At 36.9% G+C, this 21,806-nt stretch overlaps 1 protein-coding gene across 2 annotated transcripts in view; it reads left to right on the forward strand.

Moving 5' to 3' along the window:
- Positions 1-21,806, forward strand: part of SYT14 (synaptotagmin 14) — a 202,879-nt gene that overhangs the window by 9,420 nt on the left and 171,653 nt on the right. Inside the window, exon 2 of one of the 2 annotated variants that reach the window (XM_045787829.2) lies at positions 3,591-3,638. In XM_045787829.2, the coding sequence (XP_045643785.1) occupies positions 3,591-3,638 (48 nt within the window). Of the gene's footprint in view, positions 1-3,590; positions 3,639-13,534; positions 15,786-21,806 lie in introns of those variants that run through there. The other variant, XM_087857908.1, reaches the window with a different exon arrangement.

The following is a 21,806-nucleotide window of genomic DNA, read 5'->3' on the forward strand; positions in this document are numbered from 1 at the left end:
AGTCACACAGCTGGCTATATATCTAAAGGAAATAAAAAGAATATATTCACGAGATCTCTGTGCTTCCATGTTTATTGCAGTGTTATTCACAAGAGCTAAGATATGGAAACAACCTAAGTGTCCATCCGCAGAGGAATGGATAAGAAGGTGGTATATGTATATACAATGGAATATTATTCAGCCCTAAAAAGAAGGAAGTCCTGCCATTTTATGACAACATGGATGGACCTTGAGGGCATTATGCTAAGTGAATTAAGTCAGACACTAACCACAAGTAGTTATGGTATCACTTCAATGCGGAATCTAAAAAGAGCTGAACTTGTAAAAACAGAGAGCACAAAGTTGATTACCAGGGTCTGGGGGATGTGGGGGATATGGGGAGATGTTGTTTAAGGGTAAAAACTTCCAACCCGTAGATAAATAACTCCTGGAGATCTAATGCACAGCGTAGTGGTTATAGACAGCAGTGCTATGTTATAAACTTAAAAGTGGCTAAGAGACTGGATCTTAATTGTGACTACCACAGACAAGAAATGGTAATTATGTGATGTGGTAGAGGCGTTAGCTAATCGTATCGTGATATAAATATCAAATCAACATGTACACCTTAAACTTACAGTGTTATATGTTAATTATAGCTCAATAAAAATAATCATTCTTCTATGCATTAGATATGTTATTATATACATATATCAAACCATCACGATGTGCAATTTAAATATCTTACAATTTTATATGTTCAGCTATACCTCAATAAAGCTGAAATTTTAAAAATAGCATTCCCCTTGTGCATTATGCTCTTAAAATCAGTAAACCATTTTTTGAATTGCCACCATATCAAAGTCAAGATGTGCCTACAGTGACTGGCCTTTTGCTTACAAATTGACTCATTCGGAAACTTTTCAGATTTATTTTTAGAGATTTTAAAACAAGGCATGAAGTTTGTAAAATGTTCAGTGTATCTCTGAAAAAGTATTTAAGCCTTTTCACTCCCAAACGTACAAATTAAAACCTGTACGTTTAACATATAGAATCCTTAACACTCTCACTGCTCTCCGAAAGGATTGGGGACAAAAGGAATATTGATGTCAGTGTCCAGTAATAAAAAAACGTATTTAACTTTCTGTGTTTCTTTTGTACTTTTAAAAGGAAGGGCTTTTTCCCCTAAATTTTACTTTATTGCTTGCCATTTATTTTTTTTTAAAGATTTTTATTTATTTGACACAGAGAGAGAGAGAGGCAGAGAGAGGGCACAAGCAGGCAGAGTGGCAGGCAGAGGAGAGGGAGAAGCAGGCTCCCCGCTGAGCAAGGAGCCTGATGAGGGGCTGGATCCCAGGAACTTGGGATCATGACCTGAGCTGAAGGCAGACGCTTAACCAACAGAGCCACCGAGGTGCCCCTGCCTGGGATTTATTTATCCTTAATATTCCTTTCCGCTTCAGTAATAACAGCGATTGTTCTTGATTTCCTCATGTACATCATTGAAATGTTACTTTGTTAGAATTTTGGTAACAAATACCAGAAGATTAGAGCACAATCTTTTTTTTTTTTTTTTTTTTTGCTTCTAGTTATATGATTTTTGTGCAAACTTGGACAAATTTGACAATTATGATGAATTGACTATAAATTTAAAATATAGTAATTATTTGACTTAGCTTTTTATGTATGAAGTTTTTTCATATGATGAAGATAAATTGAATCCTTTTAAAAGTAGGAGTTAGCTTTCATGGTCATTTTGTAGTTTTTTGTTTTTTTGGTTTTTTTTTAAAGATTTTATTTATTTATTTGACAGAGATAGAGACAGCCAGCGAGAGAGGGAACACAAGCAGAGGGAGTGGGAGAGGAAGAAGCAGGCTCCCAGCAGAGGAGCCTGATGTGGGGCTCGATCCCAGAACGCTGGGATCACACCCTGAGCCGAAGGCAGACGCTTAACTGCTGTGCCACCCAGGTGCCCCCATTTGTAGTTTTGAGAAAAGTCTTACACAATAGTTTTTATTGTTACTGTTACTACTAAGCCTGTACAAACTATGCGCTTATATTTAAGATTAGTTGTGTATACCAAAACCTAACCAATTTACATTAAATATGGGGAAAGTCTGTTTTAATTACAGGCTTTAAAAAGTACAGCCTTATTAACATGAATTAAGTACATAGGGCAAATTACGTTACATTACAAGTGTTTTCTTCTGAAGAATAGGCCTTAATGACCATGTAAGAAATATTTTTATGTGGCCTCTGAAAACATCAGTGATGGCATTTGTGTATGTTATAGTTATGTTATTGTTAATTATATGAGTCTTCCAAATTTCTTGAAAATAGTTTCTTCTGTAATTTGGTAAATTTTCTCCTTCTGGTTTTTGCGTAGGGTCTTCTCAGTATGAAAGCTATGTAGTATATGGTTGTACCTCATTCTTGCCCTTCAGCAAGTGATCAGTGGTTGCCCACTGGTAATATTCCAGTTAGTAAGGTCTCACTGTATTTACACTGAGGTTTGCTGAATAATGGTTGTTTCATAATCATCGCTTTAAGTTAGGTATTTCTTCTTGCTAAGTCTGTCTTCCTGATAACCAGTGATTAGTCTGTAGTGTTCATAATAATCACAAACCTGGCATTGTTACAACCAAGTTGGAATGTAGATCTAACCTACTTTAGCAATAGAAGTACTGTTTTATAGTTTTTTAGCTTGCTTCTCAGATGACCTACTTTTTTTAGTGGATATCATGGTTTTTACCTCTCCTGTTACTGCTGTAAGATATTTCTATTTTTTATAACTGTTATAAGAAAGACACTTAACCGTTCATACCTATTCGTAATCTTCTGTAATGAGCTAAGATTAAATTATTTAATATTTCTATTATGTAAAGTTGAAACATAATTCACTGCATAATTCTAAGGTCACGCATATATAGAACACTCAAAGCTTCATTTAGCTTACAGTCATAAAAAGCAGTGGCATTATGTTTCAGAATGGAGGGAATACCTCTTTCTGTAGAGACTAATAATACGACTTTTGTTTATTTTTTAAATATTACTTTTATGATAGAGTAATTTTTATAATAATTATAATCAAAGTAAGCTTTTGGTTAAATGTGTTTTTACCATCCTATCTATTTATAAAATGTGTCTTTTTACAGATTTATAAGAGTGGGTAGCTGAAGAACAGGGAAAAGATTACATTTCATTTTATACCATATGAGTATATATGTGGTAAAATATAAATAGGGCCTTTACAGGGTTGACCCTTCCCCAGTAACTTACTTGTATATATATTAAATCTTAGATACAAAAGTGGCTTCTCTCCTACAGTGTTTCCTTCTAGATGATGTGAAGAGGAACCTAGGAAATGGTGGTATGATATCTCCTCTTGAGAAGATTGCTATTTAAAAATAACATGCTTGAATGAAGCTGCTTCATCCCAGGACTTTATAAGATCTTAGTTTACGGGTTCAGGAAGATTCTGGCTATCAAGCTATCATATAGTTGAGTTTAAGGAAAATTAGGAAACTCTTTCTCCTGAGGTCATTGGTAAAAGCTAGTCTGAAACGGTTCTTCGTAGTAGTCAAACTCACATTATTTCCTCTTTTTAACAGGTGGAGAGAGGACCTGTGGAGTACATGAACTTATCTGTATTAGAAAAGGTAAGTCAACGCTCTGCATGGATATTTAGACGCAAAATGAACACTTCACAGCGTATGTTAAGTTTTAGTAAGACGGCAGATAATTTGGACTGAGAAAGAATAAAATTTAATAAATACTAATATTTGTTATTTGTATTAGAGACTTAAGCATCCATAAAGTGCATATTGTTTATTATATGGTTATTGAGAGTTGTTACTTTATATTTAGTTTTGTTGGGCTGATTAAGCCTGGTTTCTAGCATATTGGTTATTAGACATGGTGAAGAGGTAGAGAATGGAGGGTTTGATTTTTGTTCCCTTTCAGAATCTGGAATCTGAGTGCATGCTGATCTCCCATTGACTTCTGTTCTATTACTGTACCCCATCAGAGAGATGTGAGGAGTTGGTTGAAATTCAAAGCAGGATCATGTCCAAAGACCACAACATCCTTTGACACCAACAACTGTCTATGCTTCCTTAGAAGGAGCCACCTGACAACTGGGTGGTTCAACAAGGTGGCCCCAGGAAAGGTAATTCAGTTATTAGGTGGGAGGCAAGGAATCAGGTATTCTCTAGATTTGGAAGAATCAGGAGACCCTTGGGAGTCCCCACATTCATGAGTAACGAGAAATCGCTGAAGTGATGTGAAGAAAGGAAAAGCTACACTTGGGGGGTTCAGGAGAGGAGACCCTCATAAATTTAGTACTCTTCTATTTTTAAACTTGGGAGACTTTCTTTTTCTTGCATCTCTCTTGAAAACTAACTTGGCCCTCCCGAGTCTGGCCAGCAAGCAGCGCTTCTCTCCCTAGCATTTCACCCTGAGGAGGTTTGAGGCGGCGTCATGTTTGTGATTTGTGATACCTGATCTGCTCGCCAGGGAAGTGTCAGCATATTTTCAGTAAGTCTTCAACAGGTCAGAAAAGCCTCAGCTTCTCAGTTGAGTGGAGTTGAAAAAAACTTCTGGTCTTTTAGGTGAATCTGTGTGACCATTGGTCATACTATGTGTCACTGCCTGTGACTGCCGTACGTTTAAAAACAATCTCCCTCCTTGATTCAAGTGTAGTTTATATACCTTTGCTCTGGTAACACAAAGGAGAAAATTGAAGTCCATTGCCTAAAATCTCAAGGTTTTGATTATGGTTTTCATGCCGTAACCAGTGTTGATTTGTACTTCTTATCTAAAACGGGGGAGAGAGGGGACAAATGCCTACATTGTTTTCTTCCTCTATGTAAACATTTTTTAAAACGTCTTCTATAATATATTAATCTGGACTTACTAAGCATGTTTTAAATAATTTTATAGTTATTAGCTTGTCCCACCAACACTTTTTAAAACACAGAATTCATTTGCTGGCATAGCAGAAGGCAGCGTACAAATCCCTTGGAATCAAACGTTGTTGAGGCTGTGGTTAGGCGAAATGAGAAGACAAGAAGAGAGACCGCTCGAAGGGAGGAAAACAAATGTGCAGGGGGTCTTTTGTGGCTACAATGGGAACATAAAGCAACAGCGGAGAAAATAGTATAGATGGGGATAGATGATGATCCGAACACGCCTTCTAATTATGGCTCTTCTTGTTTTCTCTATTGCTGTCTTAATTCCTACCCAGGTAGCTCGCAGAGAATGCCTCGCCCAGATTTCTCTCTGTTAGCCCAGCTTTTCACTTCCTTCTGCTTTTCTATAGAATTTTAAATCTGTGATTAAAATTTAAAAAATTGTTGTACTGTAGACGTGTCGTGGACAATTTCTGAATCTCTGTATACGCCCTCAGCATTCAGTGCCGTGTCCTGTTCTAGTGGGTGGATGGTCCATAAGTCTTTAAATATTTCAAAATTAAAGTTCAGAGCTAAAGCTTTTGCATTCTAAGCTGGGCTTGGATAGAGTAGAGCATATGAAGGTGATATCAAGTCGAATAATTGTAATTAGTATCAAAGATTCTGGTAAAATGGCATCTCTGACGACATATTCGGCTTCTTTTTACCTGTCTGGCTGTTCCTTCTCTGTCTCCTTTGCTGGCTTCTCTCTTCCGTCAGACCTTCGAATACTGGCACGTATCAGAGCTTGGTGCTGGGCTTGCTTCACTTTTCCATCTTTTCCCTCTGTTTGCTTTTATTTAGTTCTCTCTTAAATGCCACACAAATTTATAAATCCCAGGTCTGAGCTGTCCTCGAGCTGCCTGTTCTTCTCTCCTGTATTTACTTGATCTTTCTATCTGGACGTCTGCCAGAAACAACAGCTTGGCATGTCTACACTGCAAGTCTTGATTTGCTCTCATGAGCCTGGACCTTCCTCAGTCTTCCCCATCTCCTCTAATAAAAAGCCCAGTCTATCCAGTTGCTCAAGTCCTAACTTAAGAATAACTGTTATTTCACTGATTTTGTCTTTCTCATTTGATATACTAGCCGGTTCTGCCAGTTCTACCTTCAAAATAGATTTTGAACCCATCCTCTTTTTTCCATCCCGCCGTTATCCTTGTAGGTAGCCTGCATCTCTGTCTTCTCTTGCCTCCACAACTGTAATAATGTTCTAACTGGTTTCCCTACTTCCATTTTTCTCTCCTTTAGTACATAGCAATGATCCTGGGTTTTTTTTTTTTTTTCCCGATGATCTTTCTAAATATAAATCAGATTTATGTGTATTAAATGTATATCAGGTTTTAAATATACACCCACTTCTGTGGATTCCTGTCATACCTGGAATAAAATCAAAGAGCCTTACCCTGATCTACCAAGCCTTATGTTCTAGCATCAACTCAAAGTACAAAACGTCATCTAAATATCATCAGCTCCTCGTCTAAAAGCATTTGTATCAGGTGTGGATGAAACTCTGGGTATGATCCATCCTGGCTCAAAAGTCCTTTCCCATCTGCAGGCCTGTGAAACTAGCAAACAAATTACCTGCTCTCCAAATACAGCGATGGAGAGGCATAGGATGACGGTTATAGACATTTCCACCCCAAAAGTGAGAAAATGGAAGGAGGAAAGGAGTCACTGGTATTTAGCAATTTTGAAACTTGAAACTGGGGAAAAGCTTTAGATTTCAAGGCCTGGGAATCACACTGTCTAGCTCTTGACCCTGAGGTCCGAGGCTCCACCCTCTGGGTTTAAGACTCTACCTTTGGAGTCTTCCTTCTTTTTTCACAAAAGGTAGTGTATGTTTGCACCGGTTTTCTGCCTGTAGAAGTTTGGCCATCCGTTTTCTTTTATTTCATCCTCTCAATCCTTTCAGTTCAAGTTGGCAGTGTTTATAAGTAATATTCTCAAAAACCTCATGAGTCTTCTCAGTATGTCACCAGGATTCGTTCCGTTAGATAAGGTGCTCCTCCACAGGTCTTTCCTGGATTATTCCATCTCTCTCTCTCTCTCTCTCTCTTTTTTTTTTTTTTTTTGGCTTTTGCTCAGATGGGGGTGGGGGAGATCCAAGAGTGGTATATCTAATCTCTTCCGAGAGCCCTCCGTGTCACTGATTATGTGTTCGTTTTGAGGCACTGGCGAAAGGATGTCTAGTTACACCCTTGGCTCCAGAGCGTGCTTTCTTGATGTTGAATCTCTAATTTTAGCATAATTCACAATCTGGATAGGCTGAGGATTTTCCAAATCATGAAGTCCTGGTGCCTTTTTACCTAAAAGCTTTTTCCTCAATTTATCCGTTTCCTCCCAAGGTTTGCTAAAAACAGCATGAAGAAACTCAGCCGTCCTTGCAGCACGTTGCTTGAACATCTCCTTAGCTAAATATCCAAGTTCACTGCAATTTCCATATAACTGAAGGACACAAATTAGCCAGGCCCTCTCCCACTGGGTCACAAGGATCTCCTTTCTCTGGTGTCCAGTAACCCGCTCTTCCTTTCTTTCTGACTTCTCACCAGCAGCCGTTTAATGTTTATGTTTCCACAGCGGTCCCTTGGACTGCATAGGGTTTTTTTTTTTTTACCATGTTCCTCATTTTTTCCCCTCAGTCCTCACTAGCCAGAATCATTAGCACCTACGTTTCTACTAAAAGGCAATAGATATTTTCAAGGCAATTTAGGCTTTTTCTGTCATGGTCCTCGAATTCTTCAGACTTCTCCCCAGTCCCTAACTCCAAAGCCATTTCCATATGTTAGGGATTTGTTACAGCGGCACCCCACTTTCAGATACTAAACTCTGTATTCATTTCCTGCAGCTGCTGTGACAAATGACCACAGCTTTGGTGGCTTAAAACAACACAAGCTTATTCTCTTCCAGTTCTGCGGACCAGAAGCGCAAAGTCAGTTTCACTGGGCTGAGGTCATGCTTTTCTTCGGGACGCCGGAGGGGAGGCTCTGTGTCCTTATCTTTTCCACCTGTGTTTCGTGGCTTGCGGTCCCTTCCTCCCATCTTCACAGCCTGTCACTCCACGAACTCTGCTTCTGATGTTCTGCTTCTTTTTTCTCCTACTCACTCTGATTGCCTACCTTCCTCTTCTAAGGACTCCTGTGATTACATCAGGCCTGGTAGGATAATCCGCTCTAATCTCGCCATCTCAAGATCCTTAACGCAACGAAATATGCAAAATCCCTTTTGCCACTTCAGGTAATATTTACTGGTTCTGCGGATTGGGGCACGGACATCTTTGAGAGACCATTACTCAGCCTAACGCACTTACGTAGTCTGAGCCCTGCCCACTTCCTGCTTTTTCTTTTATGCATCCTGTCTCTTACCCACTATGCTTCAGCTACATGGGTTTTATTTTTCTTCATTAAATGTCCAGGCTTGTTTCTGGCTAAAGATTTTATTACAGGCTATTTTCTCGGCCTGTAATGCTCTCCCCAACCCCCCACCAGCTCTTCGACTGACTCCTCTAATCTTTTAGGTCTCATTCCAAGTGTTACTTTCTCAATCACACATTTCCTACTGACTATATCTAAAGTAGCCCTTTCTGTTCTTTAATCTTAATGATATCATCCTATCCGTTTAGTAACGTCTGTCTTCATTGGCACTTATCACTTATATAGTCATTACTTTTTTTGCAGAGGAACTCTGTGTCCCTCTATCAAATATAAGCTCTAATTGGGTAGGAGCGTTGATTGATTTGTTCACTGCTAAGAAATACATAGGACATATGGTAGATACTTAATAAATGTGGAATTAGTGAATGAGTGGTTGAATTGGGTTTAGCCGAATTGATCTCGAATAATTTTATTCGATGCTTGCCAGTTAGGAGGCGTTTATTGAATACTTTCTCTATGCAAGTACAATTCTAAATATAATGATGAAGATTTATTTTTTCAGTAATATTTTAATAGATAATATAAAAATTTCTGCAGTAAAACAGCTAAAAACACTGGAGAAAATACTAGCATGTATTTTTAAGCCCAGAGAAAAGTTAGGGAGTCATCAGAGTTAAAAAAATATGGAGGCTCATCGGGGAAATACCAATCAAAACCATGTTGAGATACCATTCCACCCCACTAAGATGGCTAAAATCAAAAAGACAGTAACCGGTGTTGATGAAGATGTAGAGAAATTGGAACCTCACACAATCCTGGTGGGATTGGAAAGTGCTGCAGCCACTTTGGAAAATAGTTTGGCATTTCCTCAAAAGTTAAATGCAGACCCAGAACTTTATTCCTAGGTGTATAACCAAGAAAATTGAAAACTTATGTTTGCATAAAAGCCTGTATTGTAATTGTCATAGCATCATTATGCTTAATAACCAAAGTAGAAAAAAACCTAAATGCCCATGAAGTGATGGCTGAATAAACAAAATGTGGTCTGTCCTTATAACGGAGTATTATTCAGCAATGAAAAGGAATGAGGTATTGATACATGCTACAATATGGATAAACCTTGAAAACATTATCCTAAGGGAAAGAAGGCAGACATAAAAGGCCACATATTGTATGATCCTATTTATATGAAATGTCCAGAGTAAGCAAATCCGTAGAGACAGAAAGTAGATTAGTGGTTTCCAGGGGCTGCGGGAAAGAGGGAATGGAGAGTGACTGCTGATGGGTACAGAGTTTCTTTTTGAGGTGATGAAAATGCTCTGAAATGAGACAGTAGTAATGGTCGCACAGCTCTGTGAATATACTGAAAACCACTGAATCGTACACTTTAAAGGATAGAATTTATGGTGAATTATGTCAATAAGGATTTTTTTTTTTAAACAAGGAACTGAAAATTAGAGCTGTAGATTCACAGGCGTAGACTTCTCATGTGGTGGCCAGTATTCTAACAGGTAAGGTAGATAATATGTGACTTTTTAATCTACCCCTGGAAGGAGGCACATGGTATCACTTCTCTTGTACTGTATTTACACAAGCACTTGCAAGCCTGCCTAGGCTCAAGGGGAGGAGATTCATCATGGGAATAGTGCCAAAGAATTTGTAGCTTTAAAAAAAAAAAGTCAATATCCTATATGCTTATGTTAGAAAAGATGAGAATGGAATTTATGAGACAGGCATTCAATGTAAGAAGTTAGAGCTATCTTCTTGTAAGCTCAGAGAAAGTAGAAAGAAGGAAAGACTAAAGATAACAAAAAATTAATCAAATAAGCAGAGATACAATAAAGATAAACAGAACCAAAATGCCAGTACTTTGGAAAGGCTTATGAACTAGATCTCTGGCTATGGCTAATTAAGAACATAATACAGAAGCCGCAAGTAAATAATGTTAGGCTTGTAAAAGGGGTATAATTGCACTTACCAGTGAGCTTTCCAAAATCCCAGAAGCATTAATGACTTCTTGATCGTAAATTTGAAGTCATAGATGAAATGGACAATTTCAGAGAAAAACATAATTTAAACTGAGAGTAAAGTTAAATTAATCATAAGTGGTTTTCAGTCTTCAAAGAAAAAAGGACCCAACCTTATGAACACTGTTCCAGAGACTAAAAGAAATGGAACATTATCCCAAATTACTTCATGAGACTAGAATATACCCTTGATACTAATCCAAAGTAGTACAGTATGAGAGGGGGAGATACATGCTGATCTTACTGAGAAATATGAGTGTAAGAATTAGCAAAACAAGTGCTGCAATGCTTTGAGGAAACGTACAAACATATGAGAAGTCGGACCATTCCAAGAACGCTGCGTGGGCCTCTATCCATAAGGTTACCATGTTGATCGTGTTGATCGTGCGGGCATCTCAATTAAAGCATTTAATAAACTGTATCGTTCATTTGTAATGAAAGCTCTTACTCTAAGAATATAAAGAAACTTCTTTAACCTAATAAAAGGTATCTGTCAAAAATAGGTAAATAATGATGAAATATTAGAAGCATGAAAGTTGCCATTCAGTATCATATTGGACAGTTTAGCCAGTAGTAAGCCAGGACAGAGAAATAGAAAGTATCCGTTTAAAGAGGAAGGGATAAGGCTATTATTCATAGGTGATGTTGATTATCTACATAGAAAATCCAAGAGACTTTATAAACAAATTAATAGAATGAGAGAGTTCAGTAAATTTGATTAATGCAAGATTACTATATAAAAATAAGGCACATTTTTATATGTAATGGGTAACAATTAGAAAATGCAATAAAAGATCTCTTTTAGGGTATTGTGATATCTATAATATACCCAGGAACAAATTGAACAAAAGAAGTGTATGACTTCTTTTGTTGGGTCCTTTTTTCTTTGAAGACTGAAAACCACTTATGATTAATTTAACTTTACTCTCAGTTTAAATTATGTTTTTCTCTGAAATTGTCCATTTCATCTATGACTTCAAATTTACTATCAAGAAGTCATTAATGCTTTTAGGATTTTGGAAAGCTCACTGGTAAGTGCAATTATACCCCTTTTACAAGCCTAACATTATTTACTTGCGGCTTCTGTATTATGTTTTTTCATTTTATGGAGAAAATGAAAAAGCTTTATATACAGACATAAAAGAAAACATGTAAATGAAGAGATAAATAATTTTTATGAGTAGAAATATGCAGTATGTTTAAATTGGCAGTACTCCCCAAATTAATCTATAAATTTAATGGAACTCTAATCTGAATCCCAACAAGAATTTTCAGGGAATGTACAAGTTATTTCTTAAATGTATATGGCAGAGCAAATAGCCAAAAATAACTAAAATAGCTTTGAAGTAAAGGAATGTAGTAGGGGGTGGATATGTATTAATTAAAATATTCATTTGGTTGCTTTATCAGAGATGAAGTGACTGAAGAAGAAAGGTTTCTTTCTCTCTTAATGTAGAAGTCTAAGCTGATAGGCAGAATGGAGGTATCTGATTCTACTTAATATTTTCTTCTGTCCTGCTCTGATGTGCCCTAGGATGTTGTCTTCCTTGGCATGTTTGAGGTTACCATGTCCACATTCCAGTTGCCAGAAAGGGAAAGGGGGAAAGAGCGGTTTTTAAGGCTGTGAACCAGAGTTGCAAACACATGACTTCTACTGACATGTCATTGGCCAGAATGTAGTCACGTGGCCGTACACAGCTACAAGGGAAGCTGAGACTAGTTCCACCAGGCTGCCCTTCGTGCGCTAAATCCGGGAGGCTGATTCCATGACTAAACCAGCGAGAGAAAGAGTGGACATTGGGTGGCAGTTAGCTGTCTCTGCCTTAGGGATTTGCCCTAGTGATATCCAGAGCTTCTTGTAAAGTTAGAGTAATGAAAATAGTACGGAATTGGCCCAGATATAGGCAGATAGTCCAATGAGACGCGATAAAGAGAACAGAAGCAGATACTCATACACAGGGAAACTTCGCTTACGTGAAAGGTGACCCCACGATTCAGTGGAATAAAGATGGACTACTTATTAAATGATGCTGAGAAAATTGGTTATCTATTGGAAAAAAATAAAAGTAAGTCTGTGTTTCATGCTGTAAACTGAAATACGATTTAAGATTAACTTTAAAACTTTTAAGAGCATATTTGAAATCACTCTGTGATCTCAGTGCGGGAAACAAGTTTTCAAGTCACAGAAAGCACAACCTCTGAAGGAAAAGATTGATAAATTTTACTATTTTTAAATTTAAAACTTTTGTACAATAAGGGCTACTATAAGCAGGGTACACAAGGCAAGTCACAAAATGGGAGGTGCTGTTTGCCCTGCATATGGCCAGTGCACGTTAGGGTTCATAGTGCATAATGACCGTGGTGTATTCTTAAAGTTTCCTGACGTGTGTGTGCATGGCCCTGTTAAAGGTGCTGGGAGTAGAACATATAGAAATGGTTGCCCACGTGGAGTTTACCTTCCAAAGGAGGGAGACCGATAATACATAAGTAGAGTGTAAACCATATATTATCTGAGGAAGTGATAAGCGATATGGAGAAAGATAAATCATGGAAAAGGAAATAGGGTTTGCAGCTTACCTCCTCAGCAGTTTAGGGTGGCCAGGGAGAAAATGAAAACCAAATAGTAATTGGAATGAAAGGAGTAAGCCATGCCAATATATGAGGGAAGAACATTCCAGGCAGAAGGAACAGGTGTGAAGACACCAATGATCTTGGCTTGCCTGAAGAACAGAAAGAAGGCCAGTGGGTGGCTGGCGCAGAGTAACAGGGAAAGGAATAAAGGCAGGCAAATAATACAGGACCGGATTGTATAGGGTCTTGCGCGTCATGAAAGTATATTGACATTTTGTAAGTGAGATAGAAGCCATTGAAGGGTGTTAATATATCTTGAATTATATTTCCCCTTTAATAATTATGAAAAATTTCGGACATACAAAAAAGAGGTTAGAGTAGTGAACCCACATGGACTCCCCACCTAAATTCAAAAATTATATTTGTTTTCTATGTTTGCTTCAGTTATGTGTACTTTTCAAGAGTCTTAACCTAGTAGATTTTAGAATGTTCCAGTTCTGCATTTGTTTAGTTGTTTATATATAATATAGAAAGATGTATAATATATATATAAAAAGGTATATATAAACACATATAAAAAGATATATATAAGAAATATATATAGGGTATATAAATAAGAATTATATATATTATTTCTCCTTTCTACAAAAGATGAAGTGCTACTTATGTTGTTTTGTGTCTTGCTTTTTTTTCCCTTTAAACTGTGTACCTCAGAGTGAAATTCACAGCAGAACCTAAAGCTCTCAGTCTTTTTTTCTAGCTTCATTGTACTTCATTATGTGAACGTACCATCATTTATTCAACTGATTGCTCACAAATGGAAATTGCTTGTTTAAAATTTTTGCTATTAAAATAGTGTCATGGTGAATAACTTTGTGCACGTGTTAATACTTATTCATGATGTGTTTTTAGCTAGGTTCTGAAAAGTGGGGTTTCTGAGTCAAAGAGTAATTCTTACATAATTGTATTACAAATTGCATAAATCCTGTCCTTATGCATTGCTCTTGTTGACTTCGAGACACCTATTTATTAAAGCTATAAGGAGGGCAGTTAGTTGGTTATCTAAATTTGGAATTCAGGGAAAAGGTCAGGATGGGAGATATAAATTTGGGGGTATATATATTTAAAGCCATGAGATTATTTGAGATTAGCCAGGAGGTAAGCTTAGGTAGAAAACAGAAGATGACGGACAAGTATAGCATTAACATGAATATAGACTTCCATGTGAAAATGAAAAGATATTTATGTTGTAGTTGTTGAACTTGATTAGTATTTTATCTTAATGTGTTTATTATCTTTGGAATTAATTTAAAAAGACAGTAGTTGTCTTGCATTCTGCTAGAGATAATTGTTTGATTTTTGAATAACTTTCTCACCTAAAAGCATCTTGCAGGAATAAATAAATGTTCTCAGTTGGTTTTAACATAGTGGTTCTTTTAGAGATGTTGACAGAAAGTCGGCAAAGTAACAAGCAATAGTCTGTATACGAAGAGAATAGAATGGTATAGTTGAATACGCGTTAAAGTGTTCTGTTACACAAGCAACTTGTGTTAGTTTGCATTAGATCCGCTTTTAAAATCCAGACTCATGCAAAATTACGGTGTATGTAACATGTGTCTTAATTATCTCTTTTCTTTAAAAGTGAAAGCCCTGATTTTTAAATCAAAGTGATACTTTTTACATATTACTAAGCCCTTCTGTCCTTCACACCAGTCCCACTCCACAGAGGCAAAGGCTTTCAACCCTTTTAGCTGTCTTTTTTTCCTGCTTACCTTTCACTGCTATTTCTTGATTTTGAAAATATTTAGACATATGTTGTGTTTCTGCTGTGGCAGGTAAAGAGTTCTTTTTAGTAGGTCAGCATTGTGGTTAGGTATGTGGTTCTCGAGTCGAGACTCCTGGGTTCTAATACTATGTTTCAACTACTTACTAACTTTGTGACCTTGGGCAGGTTACTGTGCCCTTAAGTATGTCACTGTTCTCATCTATAAAATGGGATAACAGTATTGTCTTCCTCAGAGATTCTTGTGTACATTTATTGAATAAAACCAAAGTAAATAATAATAAAATTTAACAATTGTAATGATAACAAAAGTAATAAAATATTATTTCATCCTCCTCATTCATTTGTCCACATCCCTTTTCTCTAGTATATTTGTATTTCAGTTTTAAGTCAGTTTTCAGAATTTACTTCTTTATGATCAATGTTGTTTGCAGTAAGCAGCACTTATATTTTCTTTTTTGTACAGTTTTCACCTCTCTTCTTAAAATACCCTCTCTCTTTACTGTCCACTTTCAGGCACCCACTTCATTAACCCATTCCTCATTAACCAGATTTCAAGTCCATGGTGATTTCTGTCATTCAGATTTGATTTCTGTTACCACTGTTCCTCCCATGTTGACATATCCCTTTGTATATCATAGGTCATTAAAGTTTTTCTGCTTCCCTAGGAGATAATTAGCCAGCATATTACTTACAGTACTGTTAGCTGCTCTGCCAGGCAAACCCCAAACAAACAATGACTTGAAGAGGTTAAAGGTTTATTTTTCACTTGTGTGAAGTCTAGATCAGGTCTGTCGATTGGCCACATGGCACTCGTTTGAGCCGTGGTTCAGGGATCCAGACTCCTGTCTTGTGGCTGTGATATCTTCAGTGCGTGGCTTCAGAGGTTGCTGGATTCATCTGCGTCCGCAGAGGGTGGAGGAGAGGGACTGGGAAATGAGAATTGTGCCTCAGAGGTGGTTATGGACTAAGCCTGGAAGCAGCGTGCATTCCCTAAGATTCATATCCCACGTCAGCAATTCAGTCACATGGCTACATCTGACCTCAAAACAGGCTGGGAAATATTAATTAATGAGCCAGTGAGCCCAAGAACGACAGAGAGGTACATTCTCTCATTTATCAGTTAATCCACCTGTTTATATATTATATATTCCTAGTCTTACATGTTCTGTTTTTGTTAATGGTTACCATCTGGATAAATTCCCTCTGGATGTAGTTGTGTAACCACAAGATGTGATTTCAGTGAAAGAATTTCAGGCTCGGTAGAAGAGGTCGATATGGAAAGATACAGTGGAGTTTTTGTTGTATTTTGTTTTGGCGTGGAAGGGATTGCGAATCCTCTGGTTTTGTGATTCTCTTGTCTTGCTGTCCTCTATCCCATTTTCTTTTCCCCTTCTCCACCCAGTTGCCAGAAAGCCTTCTCCCTCTGCATTGTTTCTTCTCCTGAAACTGTCAGTTACAAAGACTGCCCCTTTAAATCATGCTTACCCCTTTAACTCACATGCCCTTTGAAGTTCTTCCCTGCGCTATCATCTACTCAATTACTTGTTTATTTTTTAATGCTTTCAGATTTAGGATGAACTTATCTTTCCGACAGTAGTTTAAGATCAACCCTTGCTATCTTCTCTTTTCTGTCTTCTCAGCCGTTTTCCTTTGTCTTCCCTGTGCTTACAACAAAACCTTTCAGTGGGGTTGGAGTGGGTGGGAGCATGAGAGATTATGCACTACAATTTGGTTAAGTTTTGTATTTTTACTATCAGTTATTTTGAAGTTTCAGCATTCTTCTGAAGAACAGATTATCCTGAGAACATAGTTTTTATGTATATTTATTTTTCCCTTCTTTTGTACAGTTTAGGGAGGAGAAATTAGGAGGTATGGTGCTAGGTGGCTTCCATTTTCTTTGGATACTCAGAAATGTCTATGGTGTTTTGATGAATGAAAGTGTTAATTTAGTCTAACTTATAAATATATTCTTTGTTTCTTTTCATTCTTTTCTTTCTTCCTCTCTTTTCTTTCCTGCTCTCTGTCTCTCTGTCTCTAACACTCTTTGAGACTTTTTGAGGAAATTATATATTATTTTTAAAAGTTTAAAATGTTGCCTTAAGGCTTAAAGTCATATTTAAGTTATTGATCCATCTGGGATTAATTTTTTATGTGGTCGAAATAAGAATCCAGTTTTGCTTTTTCTTTATGGCTATCCAGTAGTTTCAATACGATTTACTAAATATTCCAAACATTTCTCACCGATTGGCAGTGCTGCCTTTGTTGTATGTGTGTATGGGTCTGTTTCCCGGCGCCGCTCTTTGTTCTATTAATCAACACTTACCTATGCCTTAGCTGTACCTCCCTATTCTAATTAGTAGAGCTTTTTGATTTTTATTGTCTTATTAGGGGAGATTCTCCTTCTTTTTCTTCTTCAGTGGTGCCAGGATTTTTTCTGGGCCTTTGTTTTTCCATATAAATTTTAGAATCAGTTTGGTTTCTCAAAAAGATCTTTTGAAATTTTAACGGGAGTTGTGTTGAATCTTTACATCAGTGTGGAGTTAATATTGTTATGGTACCAAAACTGCTTGTTCTTGAACATGGTGTATCTTTGCACTTGGTTAATATTTTTCAATAAAGTTTACAATTTTTCTATAAAGATATTGCATGTCTTTTGTTAGATTTCTTTTGTTAGATTTGTTAGATATCTTATATTTTTTGCTGCTACTGTAATTGAAATTTGATAGAGAGCCAATTAATTTTTGTATATTGATCCTCAGCCATATTGCTGAATTATTTAAATATTTCTAAAGATATGCTGGGTTTTCTTTGTAGACAGTCATGTCATCTGCAAATAATGACTTATTTACTCCTTTCCAGTTATACTTTCTCTTTCTTGGGCAGCTATTCTAGTGAAAAATAAAATAGAACTCAAAGGACACTCTACAGTCCTCTTCCAAATGCTTGATTAAAGATGATTGTAAAAATTGATAATAGGTGTTGATGAGGATGTGAAGAAATTGGAATTCTTATGTATTGCTGGTGGAAAGGTAGAATGGTGCAGCCCCTTTACGAAACAGTTTGACGGTTCTTCAAAAAGTTAAAAAGAGAGTTACCAAATGACCCAGCAGTTGCACTCCTAGGTGTATGTATATACAAGAGAATTGAAAACATGTGTTCATATAAAACTTTCATACAAATGTTCATAGCAGCATTTTTCATAAAAGCCAAAAAGTAGAAAGAATGCTGATGAAAGAATTAAACAAAATGTGGTATACCTATACAATGGAATATTACTCCTCCATAAACAAGATTGAAGTATTTATACAAGCTACAGCATGGACAGATCTCAAAAACATTATGCCGAGCGAAAGGAGCCAGACACAAAAGGGCACATATTTTATGATTCCATTCATATGAAATGTCCAGAATGGACAAATTCATAGAGACACAAAGTAGGTTAGTGCTTGCCAGGGCTGGGAGGTGAAAAGAAGGGGGGGGGGCTATTGCCCATGGGTATGGGCCTTTCTTGAGGAGTGGTGAAAATGTTCTGGAATTAGGTTAGTGGTGATGGTTCCACAATTCTGTTATTATAGTAAAATCCAATAAATTGTGCACTTTAAGATGGTGAATTTTATGGTATATGTATTTTTATCTCAATTAAAAAAATAAGCTACTGCTTACTTACATAGTGTTAGTTTTGTAGGCTGTTCTTCTTAGGCAAGAGTTTTCATCATCTGAAATTCTGTTTCTTTGGTGTTTATTACTTCAGATATCTTATGTCTTTGTGAACCCCTAACTAAAATAATGATATGCCTCTCATAGGTGAATATATATGTTAATATGTGTTAATATGTCCAAGTCATATAAATCTGAAAGGTGGTGTCTAGTTTTATGATGAAGAACTCTCTGTATGGTCCTCTATGTAGTATTTTCTATATATTGAAGGTATCTTTATGGCATTACTGAATTAAGTGTACTGAGTATGCACAAATCAACATATAATATCTCAGTAAAAATTACAGTCTGTTTAGGAAATTAGAGGAAAAAAATTCTTGTAGTGGCTAGAGAATCGGAGATCAGTGGTAAACTTGTTTTGTTTTGTTTTGTTTTAACCTTTAAAAATGAAAATGCCTTCATTGAGTCCATGGGGAAGATGTATAGATGTTCGAATTTATTATCTGCTACTTTTTTTTGATTAGATGAAAATCATTTATTTAAATCAGTGAATTATAAATACCTGGTCATACCTGAGAAGTAGTAGCAGAGATAACTTACTAATCTTTTATCCGACTTGAACCAGACTGTCTTGAAGTTCAGCGGTCACCTGTGGTTCTTTGTGTCCTGCTCATTACTGGTCTAGGTGGCCTTTATGATTTCTTACAAGTACAACCCTAAATAATAATTTAAACCTCACCAATTAGCATCTCAGGGAGAGTAGTTATCACCTATCTTATATGATTGTTGACAAAGGATTGTGCTTATTAGTGGTAGGTTTACAAATTATGGGCCTGGCTTACAAAGTATCTTGAATCTGTTCAATTCTGATAGTTTCTTATCCTAGTACAGTTGTAAAAAGCGTAAAAGCCGTAGGAGATGAGGAGAATTTGGAGATGATAGCTAGAATGCTTATAGTTCAATAGAGCTAGCTGGGGAAGCTGATCTTGGTGCTACTTTTCCCAGCTTATGACAATTACAGGAGTGTTTCTGTATGTGTTACTCTTCTTCCTTTGAGGTGGGTGCCTGCTATTGCTTTGTGCGTGAGGAATGATAATCCACTTAAGTTTTGTTTTGTTTTTTTTTTGCCTGTGGCCTTCGATTCTCCCTTTCACCTGGGAAGACCAATTTTACTTTCTTTCTTTCTTATACCTCCTTCTTTCTTTCTTTCTTTCTTTCTTTCTTTCTTTCTTTCTTTCTTTCTTTCTTTCTTTCTTTCTTTCTTTCTTTCTTTCCCCAGTGGATCCTGGGCTTTTCCCTCTTTTGGTGGTGTTTTTAGCTGTCTCTTTTTGGGGAACATGAGATGAATATCTGACAATGTACATGATAATTTTGGATATAGAATTTGCACTCCCCAAAACTATGTTATATATAAGGGAGTGAACTATATTTTGACTTATGGGGTTGCTGGTGTAGGGTGGGAATTTTTTCATTAGTGACCAAACTTGACTTTCAAACCTTTTTTGGCTCTAATGATCCAGAGTAGAAGAAGAAGAATGTACTTTTTCTTATTTCTGTTATTTGGTAGAGCTAGTATTTAGTAGAAAGATTATAGGATTTAGAATCAGAAAATTTGGTTTTAGTTTCCCAGTTTGCTCCATCCAGGTGGGGCAACTGAGTAAGTCACTAAATTCTTGGAGTCTCCATTTCCTTATATATAAAGTGGAGATAGAATTAATGCTACCTATACGAATCTCACAAGAATTATGAAGACTGAATGAAATAAAAGTATATGAAGGCCTTTGTAGCAAGTAAACTGGTATATACATATTATTATCTTACCGACGGAGGTAGGGACATTCTTAGAACTCGTAGAGATGGGCCAGATGTATTCTGTACAAATCTGAAAAGTACGTTTGATTGTTCCTATTGCTTGTTCTTTCAGTGGTGTCACATTTAGTATTTTTGTTTTTTTGTTTTTGTTTTTTTAGGATTTTTAGTGTGTGAGAATTACTAGTGAGTTGGTAACATGAGTCTTCCAAAATGTTCCAATAATTCATGTTATTGATGTTAATGAATTGATGTTAATTCATGTTAATGAGTGTTGGCATACAAGCAGACCTCAATATTCAATTTCTATGCATATCCAATAAAATTATCATTCTTCTATTCTTAGATCAACGCTCGAATGTAAAATAACTAAAAATCATATAAAAACCATAACTCTGTCCTATTCCTCTATTTTACTTCTTTGTGATTACATAGTATGTTATAAATAATGTGCTCCTTTTCTAAGTATATAATTTAGTTTGAATTTATTTTTAAAAAATATCTAGAGTTGTAATAGTTCTCCCCGTGTATACTGTGCGGGGTGAACTGAGGAGAGACCTTGGGGCCACAACCCAGCCCATCCCAAAGATATCTCCGAAGGTCCTTGGTCTAGTCACAAGAAGAATTCAAGGACACACACAGCACAGCAAAGGAGCAACACAAGTGGGGGAAAGTTTATTAAAGTGAAAGTACACCCTCGAGATTTGAGAATGGGTGAATGAGAGCGAGAGAGAGAACACATGCTGTGCGCCCTGGTGTTTGGGTTTCTATCTTTTTTTGACAGTTTTTAATTAGGGGGTGGAATATTCATTACTTGAGGCGGGGTTTTCTTGGAAGCAGGGTTTTCTTGCCTTTTCTTCCTAATTTGGTGAGGGGTTTCCTGTCATGGCACCTGCCATCTTGGGTCTGTCTGGTATGATATGGCCTCTTACGGAGTGCTGCCAGGACAGGCCTCTCAGACTTTCCCAGTGGCTGGCCGTGACTTCCTCTTTGCTAGCTTCCAGATATCCTGTTAGAACCTAACTAACTGCCTGCTCTAACAATACTATTTTCAGTTTTCCTTGTTGTTAGGATAGCTGTCTTTCCCTTTGACATATAGCTCAGTGACTTCTAGAAAGTGCTAATAAGAGATAGTCTTGAATTGAGGGGAGCAATAGATTTTTGTAGCTGCTGTCTTAAGAGTACATTTTAAGGTTTTTTTTTTTTTCTGGCTCAAGAATTTTCAATTAGGTTGTGAATTTATAGAGCCTTGATGGTAACGAAGAATAGGGCGTTTGCTACTATAATTACAATGACACTTTCATTTACAATTTAATAGAAGGTGGAAATCATGGCACTGTATTTTCTTTGATTCATTCTCAGCTTCCTTGAACTTCTTAATGAGAGGTTTATGTGCACCCAGAGGGAAAAGAGCCTACCGCATTGACTGCACTGACTCATACTTGTTATTTTTAGTTTTATATTCCAAATCGAGGCTGCTGCACATTAGTATCGGCATTAAGTAAGACAGACCCTCAGTATTTGAAGCGGGGCCTGAATTTCAGGAGATAAAGGGAAAGAATATATTGTGAAGGTCACAGGAGTACAAGAATCTGGAGTAATCATAAAAATGGAGAACAAAGTCCTGATGAGGACCATGCGAGAGCCAGTCCCG

This window comes from Ursus americanus, chromosome 2 (assembly GCF_024610735.1).
Source record: "Ursus americanus isolate L20-20 chromosome 2, mUrsAme1.1.p, whole genome shotgun sequence".
Lineage (NCBI taxonomy): Eukaryota > Metazoa > Chordata > Mammalia > Carnivora > Ursidae > Ursus > Ursus americanus.